The 19375-nt window shown below is 41.0% G+C and overlaps 1 protein-coding gene across 3 annotated transcripts in view; it reads left to right on the forward strand.

Moving 5' to 3' along the window:
- The window catches only part of CTTN (cortactin), a 213570-nt gene that overhangs the window by 17182 nt on the left and 177013 nt on the right, over positions 1-19375 (forward strand). For all 3 annotated transcript variants that reach the window (XM_053720583.1, XM_053720586.1, XM_053720584.1), the window contains exons 3-7: positions 12024-12097; positions 12371-12500; positions 14165-14275; positions 15202-15256; positions 16014-16124. In XM_053720583.1, coding sequence (XP_053576558.1) covers positions 12024-12097; positions 12371-12500; positions 14165-14275; positions 15202-15256; positions 16014-16124 — 481 coding nt within the window. The remainder of the gene's footprint in view (positions 1-12023; positions 12098-12370; positions 12501-14164; positions 14276-15201; positions 15257-16013; positions 16125-19375) is intronic.

Genomic DNA, 19375 nt, shown 5'->3' on the forward strand with positions numbered 1-19375 from the left:
GGGATGTTTTTAGTTCTAGCGTAGTGGATCAAATTTAAGGCCCTGACCGTGTTGTCTTTAGCTTCCCTTCCAGGTACAAACCCGACCTGATCCAGGTGGATCAGGTCTGGGAGGACGTCATTCAATCTGAGTGCCAATATGCGAGCAAATATCTTTACATCGGTGTTTAGCAATGATATTGGCCGATAGCTACTGGGAAGGTCTTGGGGTTTGTTTGGTTTGGGGATTAAAATTATGTGGGCTTCCAGTGCGGAAGAGGGGAATGAATTACTTTCATCTATAGATTGAAAATATTTCAGCATGTGGGGAGTGAGAGTATCTTGGAAGGTTGAGTAATATTTGTTGCTAAAGCCATCTGGGCCTGGCGCTTTTCCGTTGGGCAGGTGCCTCAGGGCTAATTTAAGTTCAGACAGGGAGATGGGGTTTTCTAGTTTTTCTTTCTGCTGGTCGTTTAATTGTGGTATATGTAGTTTGTTGAGATATCCCTCTATTAATTGTGCCCTGGTGGAGATTTGGGATGGGTTAATGGGGTCGGTGGGTTGTATGTTATATAATTTCTGGAAGAAATATTTGAAGGCTTTAGAGATGTTCTGAGTGGAGAATTGGGGGATACCTCTGTTATCCTTTAACTGCATGATGTATTTTTGGTGTGTTTTTTGCTTGAGGTATCTCGCTAATAATCTGCCTGATTTGTTTCTTCCTTCGTAGTTTTTTTGTTGGGTGAGGAAAGCTTGCCTTTTATGTGTCTTGTCGAGATGGGAAGCTAGAGTCTGTCTGAGAGTCGTTATTTCGTCTAACAGGTTTCTGTCGGAGGGGACTTTCTTGTGTCGGGATTCCAAGTGGAGTATTTGTGTTATCAGGGAGTTTGTGTATTCTCTCTTGGATTTATTCATGTGTGCCTTAAGGGCTATCAGATTCCCCCTTATGACGCTCTTATGCGCTTCCCAGAGAGTGTGGGCGTGGGTCTCAGGTAGGGAGTTATGTGTGAAGTACTCTGTGAGGGATTCTGTCAGTTTGGAGATCACTCCCGGATCTGTCAGTAAGTGTTCGTCGAGTCTCCAGAGGAAATCTTTTATGGGTTTAGAAGGCCATGTCATTGAGCAAACTATGGAGGCGTGGTCGGACCATGTGATTGGGGATATCGAGGCCGAATTGAAAAGAGATAAGCCCCCCACATCCGCAAACACATAGTCAATTCTGGTGTAAACACCATGTGGGTATGAGAAGTAGGTGAAATCTTTAGTCTGCGGGTGTAAGGTCCGCCACACATCTTGGGCTACGATTTTCTCTAAATGTGATTTAATTTTGGAGATCCTCGATAATGGTGTGGAGGAGTGGAGTGTTGAGCAGTCTAACTTAGGGTTGAGAGCAGTGTTTAGGTCTCCACATATGATGAGTGTGCCCTTCTGGTGGTCTAAAACTAGGTTTTTGATTTTTTTCATGAAGGAATGTTGTGCGGTGTTGGGGGCATACACTGAGACCAGTGTAATAGGTCTCCCGTATAATAGGCCAGTTAGAAGAAGGTATCTGCCTTCTCTGTCTCTTATCGTTTGTATTGAGGTGAAGGGTATATTTTTCTTAAGTAAGATCCCCACCCCATTTTTCTTGTTACTACAATGTGATGCCCAGAAGCATCTGCCAAAGGTGCGTGTGAAGGTGGAGGGTTCTTTCCCTTTGCGAAAATGGGTTTCCTGTAGGAACACAAGGTCTGCTCCAAGTCTGTGGAAGTCTTTGGAGGCTGTCGACCTCTTGGAGGGTATGTTCAGGCCTTTTGCATTGATGGAGTATATAGTTATGTCATTGCTAGCATGGGGTCTAGTCTTTAGGTTAGCCATTATCTATGTTTTGGGGTGGAATTGTATAGTGTGTGACTAGTAGGGTTTCTATTTGTTGTATTATGGGTATGAGTATCCGTGCACGGGACGGACCGGGGGGGCCCAAGCACGGCCTAAACAACTGGCCATGCAGTTTTGAGGTAGCATTAAACATAACATACAATCTCTTAAAACGAAAAACATTTAACAAAAGAACAAGAGTTATTGAGAGAACCATCAATAACATGAGTTAAGGGATAGGGGGTGTCACATCCCAACTGGTACTGACTCATCGAAAAGAATTTTGAGTGATTGATTGGAGGCAAACTTTGGGAGAGGGTTTAGTTCGAAGGGTAGATGAGAGGAGTTCCTCTAGGGACTACGGGGTGGGTCGCCTACGGTTATAGCGGTCCGTGTATGAAGGTAGTAATATAATCTTGCCTTGGGTGGCAGGGTTCAAGAAAAGGGGGCGAACCGCTTAGACTCTCAGGTAATATTAGTGTGGATTTAAGTAAATCTGGTTACAGGCCCTGGGGGCAAGACTTAAAGGTGGAAGATGAATTTTCCTCTGGTTATAATAGTTGGAGGGGGGGGGGGGCATGGGTTCGTGTCAAATCTGGTTAGTGCTTATTTTTGGAAGGGTTGGGGTGGGGAGAGTTAGTAGCCTATATTTGAGGGGGATGGAAGGGAATGCAATTAAAACAAAATCTTATACAGTTACGGATCTACATTGTACAATAACCACCCTCCCGCAAGAATCTCTTACAGTACAGTAACCCCACATTTCAAAGCAAAAAAAGGAAATCATGCCAATTACAGATCACGTGTCGTGGGAAGATTTTGTAGGTAGTAGGCAGGTAGGTGGGGAGGAAAGGCGTGGGAGGGGAGGGAGGGGGATAGGAGATGGGGAGGGGGAGGAGTGAAGTCAAAACCTTTATTTTTTTTCCTTTTTTTTTTTTAAAAGCAGTAAAAAAAAAAAAAAACATGGTAGTTACAAAGAAAGTGAGCAACATTTCAAGGCAGTCCAACATTAATCCCAGTTCCCATCTCCCCACTAGTGAGTTACATTGTGCCATATTATACTTATCGTGTCCTGAGAGAGAGATTCTGTGTCTTCTGTACTTGCATTTCTGCATAGCAGTCAGGCGCCCGTGGGCGCGGCTGGTGAAGGGGACCTAGGATGAAAGAAGGTCCAGTTTTTTCTTTTTGATGGCTTGGGACCACTGTGGTCTTTGCGGCTTGGGGTCTGCTTGATTGCTTGTGGAGGGTGGATCCGAGTCTTTAGGGTTCGGTTGAGGGAATTGAATGTTAAGACCTTTTGAGAGAGCGTCCAAGTCTTCGGAATCTTTGTAGACGTGTGTTTTTCCATCATGCTGGACTATGAGGCTGAATGGGAACCCCCATCTATATTTCACTCGCCTTTCTTGTAGGACTTGGGTAATATAACGTATTCCTCTTCTCCTTTCAATTGTTGCTGGGCTAATATCCTGGAATATTTGAATACTATAGGTCTGGAACTTAATCTCCTTCTGCAGGCGTACTTGTCTCCAAATCTCCTCCTTCTCTAAGTAGTGAGCAAATTTAACAATAATGTCCCTGGGAGGATTAGGTGGTTTTGGGACTGGTCTCAGTGCTCTGTGTGCACGTTCCAGTGATGTTTCAGTAAGTTTAAGGGCTGGGGCAATGTATTCGAATAGTTGTAGCAGGTAGGAGACAAGGCAGTCCTGAGTTGCTTCTTCAGGGACTCCTCTTATCCTCAGATTACTCCTGCGACCTCTGTTGTCGAGGTCTTCTATTTTAAGTTGGAGTGCTTGCATCGTGAGATCCTGTCTAATCATTTGGTGGTTAGCATTGGACATCATGGTATCTAAGGTGTCTTGTCCCTCTTCTAGACATTCTATTCTAGCCCCAAGTTCTCCAATGTTCTTTTTCAAGGAAGACATCTCCGTTTTAATGAAAGATTTTAGATCTGCAAGGTCGGATTTGGAGGGAAGCTGGGAGATAGTCTGCTGTATCAGATTGAGCTGCTGTGAGTGTGGAGCAGGGTCCTGATCTTGTAATATGGGTGTATCAGCCATCAGGAGTTCCTTAGCAGGGTCAGGGGCTTCGTTATCCTGTTTATGGAAGAATGAGGACATAGTAGCAGCGGCTGGGATGGAGGCCTTTTTGTCTGCTTTCGGCTTCTGCCTAGTCGCCATTAGTATAGTGAGCTAACCCGTTTCTTTCTGTAGTATGTATCAGGATTTGGGCTGTCAGGTGGTGAAGCGACTGTGCAGGGCGATTACAAGGCAATCCGGGGCCCTCCGTGACCACCAACTAGGTCTGCGTTTATCGTGGTTATGGGATGGTGTGTAGGCCCAAAGGAACCCTTCTCCCAGTTGTCAAGATGTAAACTATGGGCCCGGGTCATAAAGGCACAACTTTACTGGTGTGGTGTTAGGGGCCTTATGCGGCTTTATACCTGTGCGCTGATGGGCCTGGTGAGGATGTTCGTGGCCGGGCGAGTGAGCGCAGGCTGCCGTTGTTCAGTTAGGAGAGACGCCACGTGGGTAATGTGCGGGCGTGCGGCTGATCGCGGGGATCCGTTCGATTGTTCTGCCCCGGGTCTTTCTCCGTTACTCCGGGCACTTCGATGCGGCAGGTCAGCTCAGGCAGGTAGGTCGTGAGGTCCCCCGGTCAGAGATCACTAGGCGAGGAATCGCCGAAGCAGGCCTGTATTTGCGGAGGAGTCTCTCTGCTCTTTAAAGTACATCTGGAGTGCGGCAACAACTTGGACTATGTGCCCTTCGGTTAGAGGTGATATAGTCGTTATTTAGACCCTCATTTGCCCCTTAGATCACCATATTAGAGCCAGTGAGTGGGAATGTGTAACGGAGCTGTGTCAAAGTGCGGCCATGTTCCTGCACGGCTGCGCTCCGCCCCGTTTAATCATTTTTATATATGCATTGGTGATAAAACTTTATTGGGGCCTAGTTTTTTCCACATGGCTGGCTTAAATTTTGACTAGAAACAGTTTTACTGAGGCTTTCCACTGTTATAGTATAAAAGTTACAGTTGGTGCAGTTAAAATTACAAACTGTGACATCCAGCTTCCCTCAGGAGTCCCCTGTATGCTATAGGACATCTCTAAAGGGCTCAAAGGCTTTCCAAAGTCGTTTATTGGGGAAGGTAGGACCACAGCTTGCTGTGGCAGTTGGTTGTGACTGTTAAAAAAAAAAAAAAAAAAAAGTCTATTTCGGTTTTTTGATCCGTTTTTTTGAACTAAGGGGTTAATCATCCATTTGCAAGTGGATGCAATGCTCTGCTAGCCTATTACATACACTGTAAAAATTTCGTTTGATTTACTGCATTTTTTCACTGTTTTTCAAATTCTGACAAAATTTGTTTCTCTTAAAGGCACAGTACCGTTTTTTTATATTTGCTTGTTAACTTGATTTAAAGTGTTTTCCAAGCTTGCTAGTCTCATTGCTAGTCTGTATAAACATGTCTGACATAGAAGAAACTCCTTGTTCATTATGTTTAAAAGCCATGGTGGAACCCCCTCTTAGAATGTGTAGCAAATGTACTGATTTCATTTTATGCAATAAAGATCATATTCTGTTTTTAAAAAAATTATCACCAGAGGAATCTGATGAGGGGAAAGTTATGCCGACTAACTCTCCCCACGTGTCAGACCCTTTGACTCCCGCCCAAGGGACTCACGCTCAAATGGCGCCAAGTACATCTAGGGCGCCCATAGCGTTTACTTTACAAGACATGGCGGCAGTCATGGATAATACACTGTCAGCGGTATTAGCCAGACTACCTGAACTTAGAGGTTAGCGAGATAGCTCTGGGGTGAGACAAAATGCAGAGCATACTGACGCTTTAAGAACCATGTCTGATACTGCCTCACAATATGCAGAAGCTGAGGAAGGAGAGCTTCAGTCAGTGGGTGATGTTAATGACTCAGGAAAGATACCTGATTCTAATATTTCTACATTTAAATTTAAGCTTGAACACCTCCGCGTGTTACTTAGGGAGGTTTTAGCTGCTCTGAATGACTGTGATACCATTGCAGTGCCAGAGAAATTTTGTAGACTGGATAAATGCTTTGCAGTGCCGGTGTGTACTGATGTTTTTCCAATACCTAAAAGGTTTACAGAAATTATTAATAAGGAATGGGATAGACTAGGTGTGCCGTTCTCTTCCCCTCCTATTTTTAGAAAAATGTTTTCCAATAGATGCCACCACACGGGACTTATGGCAGACAGTCCCTAAGGTGGAGAGAGCAGTTTCTACTCTAGCAAAGCGTACTACTATCCCTGTTGAGGACAGTTGTGCTTTTTTAGAGCGAATGGATAAAAAATTAGAAGGTTACCTTAAGAAAATATTTATTCAACAAGGTTTTATCCTACAGCCCATTGCATGCATTGCCCCTGTCACTGCTGCTGCGGCGTACTGGTTTGAGTCTCTGGAAGAGGCTTTACAGGTAGAGACTCCATTGGATGACATACTTGGCAAACTTAGAGCACTTAAGCTAGCCAATTATTTTATTTCTGATGCCATTGTTCATTTGAATAAACTAACGGCTAAGAATTCTGGTTTTGCTATACAGGCGCGCAGAGCGCTATGGCTTAAATCATGGTCAGCTGACGTGACTTTAAAATCTAAGCTACTTAACATTCCCTTCAAGGGGCAGACCCTATTCGGGCCTGGTTTGAAGGAGATTATTGCTGATATCACGGGAGGAAAAGGTTGTGCCCTTCCTCAGGACAGGTCCAAATCTAGGGCCAAACAGTCTAATTTTCGTGCCTTTCGAAACTTCAAGGCAGGTGCGGCATCAACTTCCTCTAATAATAAATAAGAGGGAACTTTTGCTCAATCCAAGACGGTCTGGAGACCAAACCAGACCTGGAAAAAAGGTAAGCAGGTCAAAAAGCCTGCTGCTGCCTCTAAGACAGCATGAAGGAACGACCCCCTATCCGGTAACGGATCTAGTAGGGGACAGACTTTCACTCTTCGCCCAGGCGTGGGCAAGAGATGTTCAGGATCCCTGGGCTTTGGAAATTATATCCCAGGGATATCTTCTGGACTTCAAAGCTTCCCCCCCAAAAGGGAGATTTCACCTTTCACAATTATCTGCAAACCAGATAAAGAGTGAGGCATTCTTACACTGTGTATGAGACCTCCTAGTTATGGGAGTGATCCATCCAGTTCCAAAGGAGGGACAGGAACAGGGTTTTTACTCAAATCTGTTTGTGGTTCCCAAAAAAGAGGGAACCTTCAGACCGATTTTGGATCTAAAGATCTTAAACAAATTCCTCAAAGTTCCGTCGTTCAAGATGGAAACTATTCATACCATCCTACCACTGATCCAGGAGGGTCAATATATGACTACAGTGGATCTAAAGGATGCTTATCTTCACATTCCGATACACAAAGATCATCATCGGTTTCTCAGGTTTGCCTTTCAAGACAGGCATTACCAGTTGTAGCTCTTCCCTTTGGATTAGCTACAGCCCCAAGAATCTTTACAAAGGTTCTAGGGTCGCTTTTGGCGGTCCTAAGGCCGCGGGGCATAGCAGTAGCCCCTTATTTAGACGACATCCTGATACAGGCGTCAAACTTCCAAATTGCCAAGTCTAATACGGACGTAGTACTGGCATTTCTGAGGTCGCATGGGTGGAAAGTGAACGAGGAAAAGTGTTCTCCATCCCCACTCACAAGAGTTTCCTTTCTAGGGACTCTGATAGATTCTGTAGAAATGAAAATTTACCTTGACTGAGTCCAGGTTATCAAAGCTTCTAAATTCCTGTCGGGTTCTTCATTCCATTCCGCGCCCTTTGGTGGCTCAGTGTATGGAAGTAATCGGCTTAATGGTAGCGGCAATGGACATAGTGCCGTTTGCACGCTTACATTTCAGACCGCTGCAACTATGCAGGCTCAGTCAGTGGAGCGGGGATTACACAGATTTGGCCCCTCAACTGAATCTGGACCAAGAGACCAGGGATCCTCTTCCCTGGTGGCTATCTCGGGTCCATCTGTCCAAAGGTATGACCTTCACAGGCCAGATTGGACTATTGTAACAACAAATGCCAGCCTTCTAGGTTGGGGTGCAGTCTGGAACTCCTTGAAGGCTCAGGGATCGTGGACTCAGGAGGAGTGTCTCCTTCCAATAAATATTCTGGAACTAAGAGCGATATTCAAGGCTCTTCAGGTTTGGCCTCAGTTAGCAACTCTGAGGTACATCAGATTTCAGTCGGTCAACATCACGACTGTGGCTTACATCAACCATCGAGGGGGAACAAGAAGTTCCCTAGAGATGTTAGAAGTTTCAAAACTAATTCACTGGGCAGAGATTCACTCTTGCCACCTATCAGCTATCCATATCCCAGGTGTAGAGCACTTGGAGGCGGATTTTCTAAGTCGTCAGACTTTTCTTCCGGGAGAGTGGGAACTCCATCCGGAGGTATTTGCACAACTGATTCTCCGTTGGGGCAAACCAGAACTGGATCTCATGGCGTCTCGCCAGAACGCCAAGCTTCCGTGTTACGGATCCAGGTCCAGGGATCCCAAGGCGTCACTGATAGATACTCTAGCAGCGCCCTGGTCTTTCAACCTGGCTTATGTGTTTCCACCGTTTCCTCTGCTCCCTCGACTGATTGCCAAGATCAAGCAGGAGAGAGCATCAGTGATTCTGATAGCACCTGCGTGGCCACGCAGGACCTGGTATGCAGATCTAGTGGACATGTCATCCTTTCCACCATGGTCTCTGCCTCTGAGACAGGACCTTCTACTTCAGGGTCCTTTCAACCATCCAAATCTAATTTCTCAGAGGCTGACTGCCTGGAGATTGAATGCTTGATTTTATCAAAGCGTGGCTTCTCCGAGTCAGTTATTGATACCTTAATACAGGCACGAAAGCCTGTCACAAGGAAAATTTACCATAAGGTATGGCGTAGATATCTTTATTGGTGTGAATCCAAGGGTTACTCATGGAGTAAGGTCAGGATTCCTAGGATTTTATCTTTTCTCCAAGAAGGTTTGGAAAAAGGATTGTCAGCTAGTTTCTTAAAGGGACAGATTTTTGCTCTGTCTATTCTTTTGCACTAGCGTCTGGCAGATGTTCCAGACGTTCAGGCATTTTGTCAGGCTTTAGTTTGAATCAAGCCTGTGTTTAAACCTGTTGCTCCACCATGGAGCTTAAACTTGGTTCTTAAGGTTCTTCAAGGAGTTCCGTATAAAAACCTCTTCATTCCATAGATATCAAACTTTTATCTTGGAAAGTTCTTTTTTTTTTTTGGTAGCTATTTCCTCGGCTCGTAGAGTCTCTGAGCTATCTGCCTTACAATGTGATTCTCCTTATCTGATTTTTCATACGGATAAGGTAGTCCTGCTTACCAAACCTGGGTTCTTACCTAAGGTGGTATCTAACAAGAATATCAATCAAGAGATTGTGGTTCCATCCTTGTGTTACACAATCTGGATGTGGTCTGTGCTTTAAAGTTTTACTTACAAGCTACTAAAGATTTTCGTCAAACATCTGCTTTGTTTGTTGTCTACTCTGGACAGAGGAGAGGTCAAAAGGCTTTGGCAATCTCTTTTTCTTTTTGGATAAGAAGCTTAATCCGCTTAGCCTATGAGACTGCTGGACAGCAGCCTCCTGAAAGGATTACAGCTCATTCCACTAGAGCTGTGGCTTCCACTTGGGCCTTTAAAAATGAGGCTTCTGTTGAACAGATTTGCAAGGCGGCGACTTGGTCTTCGCTTCATACTTTTTCAAAATTTTACAAATTTGATACTTTTGCTTCTTCGGAGGCTATATTTGGGGGAGAGGTTTTACAGGCAGTGGTTCCTTCCATTTAAGTTCCTGCCTTGTCCCTCCCTTCATCCGTGTACTTTAGCTTTGGTATTGGTATCCCACAAGTAATGGATAATCCGTGGACTGGATACACCTTACAAGAGAAAACACAATTTATGCTTACCTGATAAATGTATTTCTCTTGTGGTGTATCCAGTCCACGGCCCGCCCTGTCATTTTAAGGCAGGTAATTTTTAAATTTAAACTACAGTAACCACTACACCCTATGGTTCCTCCTTTCTCGGCTTGTTTTTCGGTCGAATGACTGGCTATGACAGTTAGGGGAGGAGCTATATTACAGCTCTGCTGTGGGTGTCCTCTTGCAACTTCCTGTTGGGAATGAGAATATCCCACAAGTAATGGATGATCCGTGGACTGGATACACCACAAAAGAAATAAATTTATCAGGTAAGCATAAATTGTGTTTTTTTTAGGATTCTCCCCCCCCCCCCCCCCCCCACTGTTTATTTTAACCCACAGGGTCTCTACATTTGTCACCTGTATCATCATAAATATCTTCCCTTATTGTAAGTTTAAGGTTAGGCTTAATATACATGCAGATTCCTCCACCTCCCTCCTAAATAAAGTATAACTCTCTAAGAGAAGTTAAAGGGACACTAAACCCCATTTTTTTTATTTCATGATTCAGCTAGAGCAGCAATTTTAAGCAACTTTCTAATTTACTCCTATTCTCAATTTTCTTCTTCGTTCTCTTGCTATCTTTATTTAAAAAGCAGGAGCGAGATGCATAGGAGCCTTGCCCATTTTTGGTTGAGAACCTGGGTTATGCTTCCTTATTGGTGGGTAAATCTAAGCCTCCAATAAGCAAGCGCTATCCATGGTGCTGAACCTAAAATAGGCTGGCTGCTAAGATTTACATTCCTGCTTTTAAAATAAAGATAGCAAGAGAACGAAGAAAAATTGATAATAGGACTAAATTAGAAAAAATGCTTAAAATTTCATGATCTATCTGAATCACAAAAGAAAAAAAATGCGTTCAGTGTCCCTTTACTACCCAGCCATGTGAATCATCCCACCAAGTTTGTTATACTGATAATATCATAGTCCTCTCTCTCACTTCCTTTATGTAAATGTGCACATTCATTTTTATATGCACACTTTTTTGATGCATTTTCTCCTCCTGAGCATGTGCATGATATATGTATGTGCATTTTGTGATTGGCTAAAGGCTATCACATGATGCATTAGGAAGGACAATGTAACTAACTGACATTTGTCAGAAAAAATCCACTACTCATTTGAAATTGAAACTGTGGTTTTGCATTCTCTCTTAATTGTGCATTTATTGATTATGATATTCTACTGTGTTTAGTGATCCTTTGTTTTCTGTTGAATCTTTAAAAGCAAGGAAATTCCTGACTTAAACTGCCCCCACTTCCTTTGCATGACATGATCAATGACATCACACATATTGTATGCCAACATAATAAAATCCAAAATGTTTGATTAGTCCATTAAAGCTAAAGGGTAACACAGAAATAGAGCTAAGAGTTACACAGCGTGACCGGTTTCGGTCTTCTGACCTAATCACAAGCCATGTAGAGTATAGTGTGGGCATTAGTAGCCACTAGCATAGGAGGGAATGGAAAATGACGCCAAATCCAAGACAAGTTCTCCTTGGCTTCTGTAGCCTAAGTTACTAATGAGTCATTAAAACAAGAATGTTGTTGTTGTTTCGTTTTTGTTTTTTAACTTTACTTCCAAAAATTTAGCAGATAAAGATTTCAAAAGAGATGCAAAACCCAATATTATTTTCTCATGATACAGCGAGTGCATGTGATTTTAACAGCTTACTTCCATTATCAAATTGTCTTCATTTTCTTGGTTTGCTATGTTGAAGGATCAGCAATGCATTTTTGGGAGCTTTCTGAATACATCTGGTGAACCAATGACAAGAGGCATTTATGTGCAACCACCAATAAGAAGCTAGCTCCCAGTAGTGCTTTACCGCTTCTGATCCCACCTGGGTTCGTTTTTAACTAAGGATAGGAAGAGAATGAAGCAAATTAGATAATAAAAGGGAATTGGAAACTTGTTTAAAATCACATGCTTTGTCTGAATAATGAAAGAAACATATTGGTTCTTATATCTCTTTAAGAAACTTTTATGTGTAATGTTTTGGATCTGTTATTAGTTTCTCTGCTATGTGACACTACACATGCTTTGCTCTAATGGGTGTTAAAATGATTTTTGAGATAGAAGAATAACATTTATTGTGTTAAACATTAGGTGCTTACTGCATTTTTATTTATTGCACATTCGTTTCTAGAAACTGCCATATTGGTAAATTTGCTAACTGCGGCAGTGGTCACTAACCTACACTAATAGCTCTCCTTTTTGTACAGAATGACGTGAGTGAAAAGGAGCAACGATGGGGTGCAAAAACAGTAGACGGTTCTGGTCATCAAGAACACATCAAGTAAATAGCCATATCTACATTTTTTTTTCATTTGGAGTAATCATTTTTAATTATTACACCATAGCTCATAGCTGTTTTCTCACAAGATACTGTGAATTATTTCATCTCCAACCTCGTGCTAATAAACTAGATTTTCCTTAAATTTAATTGAGGCCACACAGTGAGGTATGTGAGCATGCTAATTTTTATTCCGGCTCATTTTTAAGTGGTAAATTGAGATTTGGTTGTGGGGTCACAAGACACGGTTCTGAATGGGATTTATATTATTTACAGTATCCACACACTGCGGGAGAATGTGTCGCAGGAGCATCAAAATCTTAAAGAGAATGAGCTGCAAACTGGACCCCAAGCATCTCATGGTTATGGGGGGAAGTTTGGTGTAGAGAAGGATCGCATGGACAAGGTGAGGAGACTGCCAAATGAAAGTAAGACATTCAGTATTTAAAGGGACATAAAACAGGTTTTTCAGTAATAGCTTTTACTGTGCACAGAGTATATGTACCCATACTCTGTGTACGTGTGTTCGTCACTGCGCATGCACAGAGGACTGTCTGTGATATGTATCAGCAATAGCTCTAATAGAGTCATCACTTTACACAATATAATACGTCATTTAAATGAGGGTGCACAATAAAAGCCATCACTGAAACACTCATAAGGTTTACTTGAAGTATATTTGCTAATGCACATTGCGTATATTTCAAAAACGTTTCTGTCTAAAAGACAACGGCACTTCTGCACATTTTAGTTTTAACTTTCATGAGGCTGTTAAAGACAGTAGTGTAAGTCAGTGTTGGGTGGTGGTGCATGTTATAGAATACTTTCATTTAAAAGTCAACAGAGGGGCCCTTAACAGCAGTAACTATAACACGGGCTATGATAAGCATGAGGAAATGTCTAATAGCTGTAGTATGAGAAGGTCATGGGCATTAGTGTATCTATTTGTTCAGCCAAAGTTCCTGTTATAGGCAAAGATTTAGAGGTGAAACTTTGAAATTGTAATTCACAAAGGTTTGTTATCCGAGAAAAATGCAGAACGTGGTATTATCTGACAGTAATAGTAACAGTTTACACCTATGACTTGTTGGAAATATTTTAAACAAATTTGTTCTGCTGTATGGGTGATTTTACAGTTTTAAAATGACTGATAATTTACACCTGACAATTTGACTGTTTATTTAGCTAACTTGGTTAAAAGGACAGTATACACCAATATTCATACAACTATTATAGTTATATTCACTTTTATAAAGAAGAATAGCACTGTTGATGATGTTAGCCTGGGACACTCACTGAAAGGGGCTGATAGCAGAACCTTCCTTATATATAAAAAGACCCATTATACAAACAGAAGCAGTCTGAAGTCTGTATACATCTAAAATTTGGGGGTTTGTTAAGGAGTCTTAAAATCAGCACAATGTTATTTAAAAATAAGCAAAACTATATACATTTTTACAAAAACATCCCCAGATGGGCTATATAAATGGATCATCTACAAAACATTTATGGAAATAAAAATCTAGTGTACAATGTATTTTCAAAGGTACAGGAAAATAAAAAATAAACTTTCATGATTTGTATAGAGCAAGCAATTGTAAACAACTTTTCCATTTACTGGACACATATTCCTCTTGTCATTGGCTCACCCAATGTTTTAACTAGCTCACCTAATGTTTTAACTAGTAGTGCATTGCTGCTCCTTCAGCAAAGAATACCAAGAAAATTAAGCAACATTGCTGATCAAAGTAAACTGGAAAGTTATTTAAGATTGCGTGCTCTGATTCATGAAAGAAATATTTTGGGTTTTATGTCTCTAAATAACTAAACTCTCAGGACAATTAATTATTACCAAAAGTATTGTTGCTATTGTTTTTTCTTGTGTATATCATTATTTAACACCAGTCAGGTCCTTTGTGTGCTGTTTGTATTGGTTGAATGAAGATGATGTCTAAACATGTTCTTTTGGGCTCTGGAAAGTAGAAATCAAGTGATTTTGTGATGGTTTGCATGAAGAAGTAAGGGAAGCCTAGAATTTAAACAAGGAATGTCTTCTCTTTTCTTCCATAGTCTGCTGTTGGTCACGAATATCAGTCCAAACTTTCTAAACACTGCTCACAGCTGGATTCAACCAAAGGCTTTGGGGGGAAATTTGGTGTCCAGACGGATCGAGTGGATGAGGTAGGTGTTTTTCACATTTGTAAGCTCTGCAAAATCTTTAATTTGTGTCAGGTTAATGGTTTCAACATGCATATTTCTGTGGCAGCTGCTATTTATGTGAGTTGGTTTGGTTTACAATGCAAAAAACAATATCTTTGTTTTAAAACTGCACATGTGTACTGTGAAGTTAATTTAAAGTGAAAGTTAACCCTAGCGTTTGGGAAACGTTAGGAATGAAAATTTAAACAAATAAAGGGGACTTTCATTCAAGAAGTATAACATACTTCATGCAGAAAGCTCCTTTATTTGTTTCAAGTGTTCGCCGTTCTGAGCTGCTAAGGCAGCCCACGGCAAAACGCTGTGACGTTTCCACCTCTTAGCAAATAGCGTGCGGGAAATCCGGCGCCACAGGGAGACCAGCTGGATTTAGCTCACTGATATTGGCTAAGAGGTAAAAACGTCACCTCTAAAGCAAAACGGCGTTCTGCTGTGGGCTGCCTTAGCAGCTCAGAACGGCGAACCCTTGAAACAAATGAAGGAGCTTTTCACAAACGCTAGGATTGACTTTCTCTTTAAGCATTATACAGTACGCAAAATAAATCAAATAATCTTCTGCTTTTTGAGAATGGTTTAATGCTAAATTAATGGCAGAAAATATATTTTTAGGAACGTTCTCCACCTCTACATATATATATATGCATAGATTATACTACTTTCAAGGATCGTTTGCATAGGAAGGCTAAAGCAACTGTCAGAAATCTATAATTTTTTTCCATGTTGCCACTGGCTATAGGCTTTCTATCCATCATTTCTATGTGGCTCCCAAGTTGTACAACCAGTAAAACAAACTTTTTTTTACAGAGAATAGAAAACATATCTATAACTGAGTGCGCTACGTGTACACTACAAGAAATGTGGGTAAAAATGTATCTTTTTTTTTTTTACAGTCTGCCATGACCTTTGAATATCAAGGGAAGACTGAGAAACATGCGTCCCAGAAAGGTAAGAATGTAGTGCTACATATCCCAGTTGTTATACACTCAGCATGGAGGCAGAAAAAAAGAGGGCTGATGTATTACATCCCTTACTATATGCGAGAGTTTCTAAATTGCGGGGAAGCAAGCACAAGAATGCATTAAAGGTGCTTTGCCGGTGGGTAATGTGCCCCTTTCCCGGGCTCTGCCTGTTGGGAGTGGGAAGCCAACAACTTCCCTGGGCCATACCTGTGAGTAGTATGTAATTTTCCCTGGCTTGTGCCTTGAGGGGTACTGCACCTTTTCCCCCAGCTCTGGGGGTACTGCACATTTTTCCCTAGGCTCTGCCTGTGGGGAGACCAAAACTTGTCCTTTACCTCTGGGCAGTCTGTAATTTCAGTTGGCTCTTCCTGTGGGTTGCCCTGGGCTCTGACTGTGCGTTGCCCGCCCCTTCCCCTGGGCTCTGGGGGGAACCTGCAACTTCCTTGGTATCTTGCTTACTTTACAGCAATACTTATGTGTCTCCCTTGGCACTTCCCAAAAGGGCTCATATATATGTTCTCCCCACATCCTAGTTCTGGGTCCCCTTGTCTTTATTGCTCCCAGTTCTTCTAGGTTGAGAACCACTGTTATACAGCATCTACAGTTACTTAATCCCATTTACTTTAAGTATGTAGTTGTAGTTTTGTTTAACTCCATAGACAACTTTTAAATTGAGTTATATGTGCAAATAAATGTCATAGAGCTGTATATAACCTGTATTCTCTGTACCTGGCTGTGTTTAGATTACTCTACTGGCTTTGGAGGAAAATATGGAGTGCAGGCTGACCGAATGGATAAAAGTGCTGTTACGTTTGATTACAAGGGCAAAACGGAGAAGCACGAATCCCAAAAAGGTTAGTGATCCCTTAGGCTGCTTATCAAGGCAGCTTTTTATTCTTTAATATTGTGGTCTCCAAAGTGATTCTGTGCAGCAAGAGTGACTGTCAAATTCCTTTCACATGTAAATTAGACCAAAGTTGAAAAATACTTATTTTAATAAATTATATACAGGTATACCTCACTTTACAGCACTAAACACTGGCAAGTGAAAAGACTGCGCTAAAACTGCCTTGTTTCACTTTCAGGCGGTTTTCACTTTACAGCGGGACTCCGGTCCCTAACCCGCTGTATGAGCGGGGTATACTTGTATATATACTAGCTGTTGCCCGCGGCTTCGCTGTCATGGATTTTGGGATGCGAAAATTCTGACCGCTCGCAACATGTGCCCTCAAGTGTGTGCCCGTTCAGGTTGCACACTCGCAGACATGAACTTCTTGAGTTTTCGTTAATTCTCTGTGTGTCTTGTAATCTAAATACCAATTTTCATGTCTGTAACATCTTTTGTTTTTGAGATATACTGTAGGTATCCCCCCTTAAAGGGACAGTCAAGTATAAATTAAACTTTCATTATTCAGATAGGACTTTTAATTTTAATCGACTTTCCAATTTACTTTTATCATCAAATTTGCTTTTTTCTCTTGGTATTCTTAGTTTAAACTAAATATAGGTAGCTCATATGCTAATTTCTAAGCCTTTGAGGGCTGCCTCTTATCACATGCTTTTTAAATCTCTTTTCAACACAAAGAGACAGAAAGTACACGTGGGCCATATAGATAACACTGTGTTCAAGCACAGGGGGTTATTTAAGATCTAGCACAATACAATGCTAAATTTAAGACAATAGATAGTAAACAGTCACAGTCATGTGATCAGGGGGCTGGAAGAAGGTTCCTAGATACAAGGTAATCACAAAGGTAAAAAGTATATTATTATAACTGTGTTGGTTATGCAAAACTGGGGAATGATTAATAAAGGGATTGTCTATCTTTTAAAACAATAACAATTCTATGGTTGACTGTCCCTTTAAGTGGATTTCGGGAAATGGTAAAATGTGTTTCTTTATTTTAAAGGAAAATCTAAATACCAATTTTCATGTCTGTAACATAATCCGTTTTTGTTATATATGTATTCTCATAAATCAGCCCCCCCCCCCCTTTTGACCCCTTAAGTGAACTTTCGGTAAATGGTAAAACACGTTTCTTTATTTTTCAAGGAGAATCTAAATACCAATTTTTAAGTCTTTAACATTGGCGGTTTTTGAGATATAGGTATCCTAATAAATTATTGTCAGGTATTGGTAGAGCGCCAACAGATTCCGCAGTGCTATAAACATAGGGTATACAAGATAACATTTATAGGGATCAAAAGGGTAGAGGGCCCTGCCGAGAGTTGCGCTTTTCTAGTCAGCTCCTATGAAGGTGAACTACAAACAGCTGGGCTCATAGGCTTACATGCTAAGGGGTTCAAGGGGATAGCAGTGGAGATAGGAAGGTTAGTGTAGGTTGTATGCAAATGGTAAAACAAGTTTCTTTATTTTTCAAGGAGAATCTAAATACCAATTTTCACGTCTGTAACATCGTTGGTGTTTGAGATATAGGTATCCTCATAAATCGGCCCCCCCTCTTTTGACCCTCCTTAAGTGGATTTTGGGGAAATGGTAAAAAATGTGTTTCTTTATTTTTCAAAGAGAATCTAAATACCTGACTGAAATTCCGCCTTCAAATAAGCGAAAGATCAGCCAATTTTTTTACCTTCATCTAGTAAAGTATGTACTGATCAAACTAATACTGACGTATCTTCTCATGATGATGATTCCTCTGATACTTAGGCTCCCTCGTCTGATACTGAACCAGATAAATCTTCTTTTTTGTTAAAAATTTTAGCATATTCTTTCTCTTTTAAAGTACGTTTTAGTCACTTTAGGAATTGAAGAAGCTAAACCTTCTGAGGATATTTCTTGTAACAAGTTAAATTCTTTTTTTAAGTCTTAACATTGTTATTCCAGAGATATTTCCTGTTCCTAACACAGTCTCTAATATCTCTTAAGAATGGTCTAAACCTGGTACTTCTTTTAACCCTTCTTCTAGGTTTAAAAAATTGTATCCTTTACCTGTTGCCAATTTGGAGCTATGGGAAACTATCCCTAAAGTAGATGGGGCTATTTCTTCTCTAGCTAAACGTACTTCGATTCCCTTAGAGGATAGTACTTCTTTCAAAGATCCTTTGGATAGAAAACTTGATTATTTTTTTTGAGAATCGCTTATTTACATACTGTTTATGTTCTTAGGCCAGCTATATCTATTGCTGATGTAGCCGCCGTCGCCCCTACTTTTTGGCTCTCTAATCTTGCTCAGCAATTTTCTTCAGACCCTGAATGTTGCAATATTCTTCATTTAGTACAAGAGGCAAATCTTTTTATTTGCGATGCAGTATTTGACATTATCAAAATCAATGTTAAAACTATGTCTTTAGCTATTCTTTCAAGAAGAGCTTTATGGCTTAAATCTTGGAATGCTGATATGGTCTCTAAAATGAGATTACTATATCTTTCTTTTCAGGGTAAGAATCTATTTGGTTCACAAATAGGTTCAATTATTTCTTCCATTACTGAAGGCAAGTCAGTTTTTCTGCCTCACTATAGATCTAAAGGGAAATTCAAGGCTCCAAATCGTTTTCGTTCTTTTCAAAACAAAGATCAGAAGCCTTCCCCCTCTCCAAAAGCCTCTGGCTCTAATTGGAGACCTTCTTCGAATTGGTATAAAACTAAACAATTCAAGTAACCTAATCCTGTCCAGAAAACAGCATGAAGGTGCAGCCCCCAACCCAGTTCTTCTGGTAGGGGGCAGATTAAAACTTTTTCAGAAAATTTAGTCAGAATCTGTCCAAAATCCCTGGATTCAGAATATAATCTCTAAGGGATATCAAATTGATTTCAATATCAAACTCCCAAGGGGACGGTTTTATTTAACTCATGTTCCAAAACATCCATTAAAAGCTCAGGCTTTTCTAACATGTCTCACATCTAGAATTGATGGGAGTGATTGTCCCAGTTCCTCTACAGGATCAAGGAAATGGTTTTTACTCAAATCCATTCATTGTACCAAAGAAGGAGAATTCCTTCAGACCAATCTTGGATCTGAAAACACTAAACAAATTTGTAAGAATTCCAACTTTCAAGATGGAAACTATAAGGACTATTCTATCTTTTTGTTCAGCAAGGTCATTATATGTCCACAATAGACTTTCAGAATGCTTTTCTTCACAT

The sequence above is a fragment of the Bombina bombina genome, chromosome 7 (genome assembly GCF_027579735.1).
Source record: "Bombina bombina isolate aBomBom1 chromosome 7, aBomBom1.pri, whole genome shotgun sequence".
NCBI lineage: Eukaryota > Metazoa > Chordata > Amphibia > Anura > Bombinatoridae > Bombina > Bombina bombina.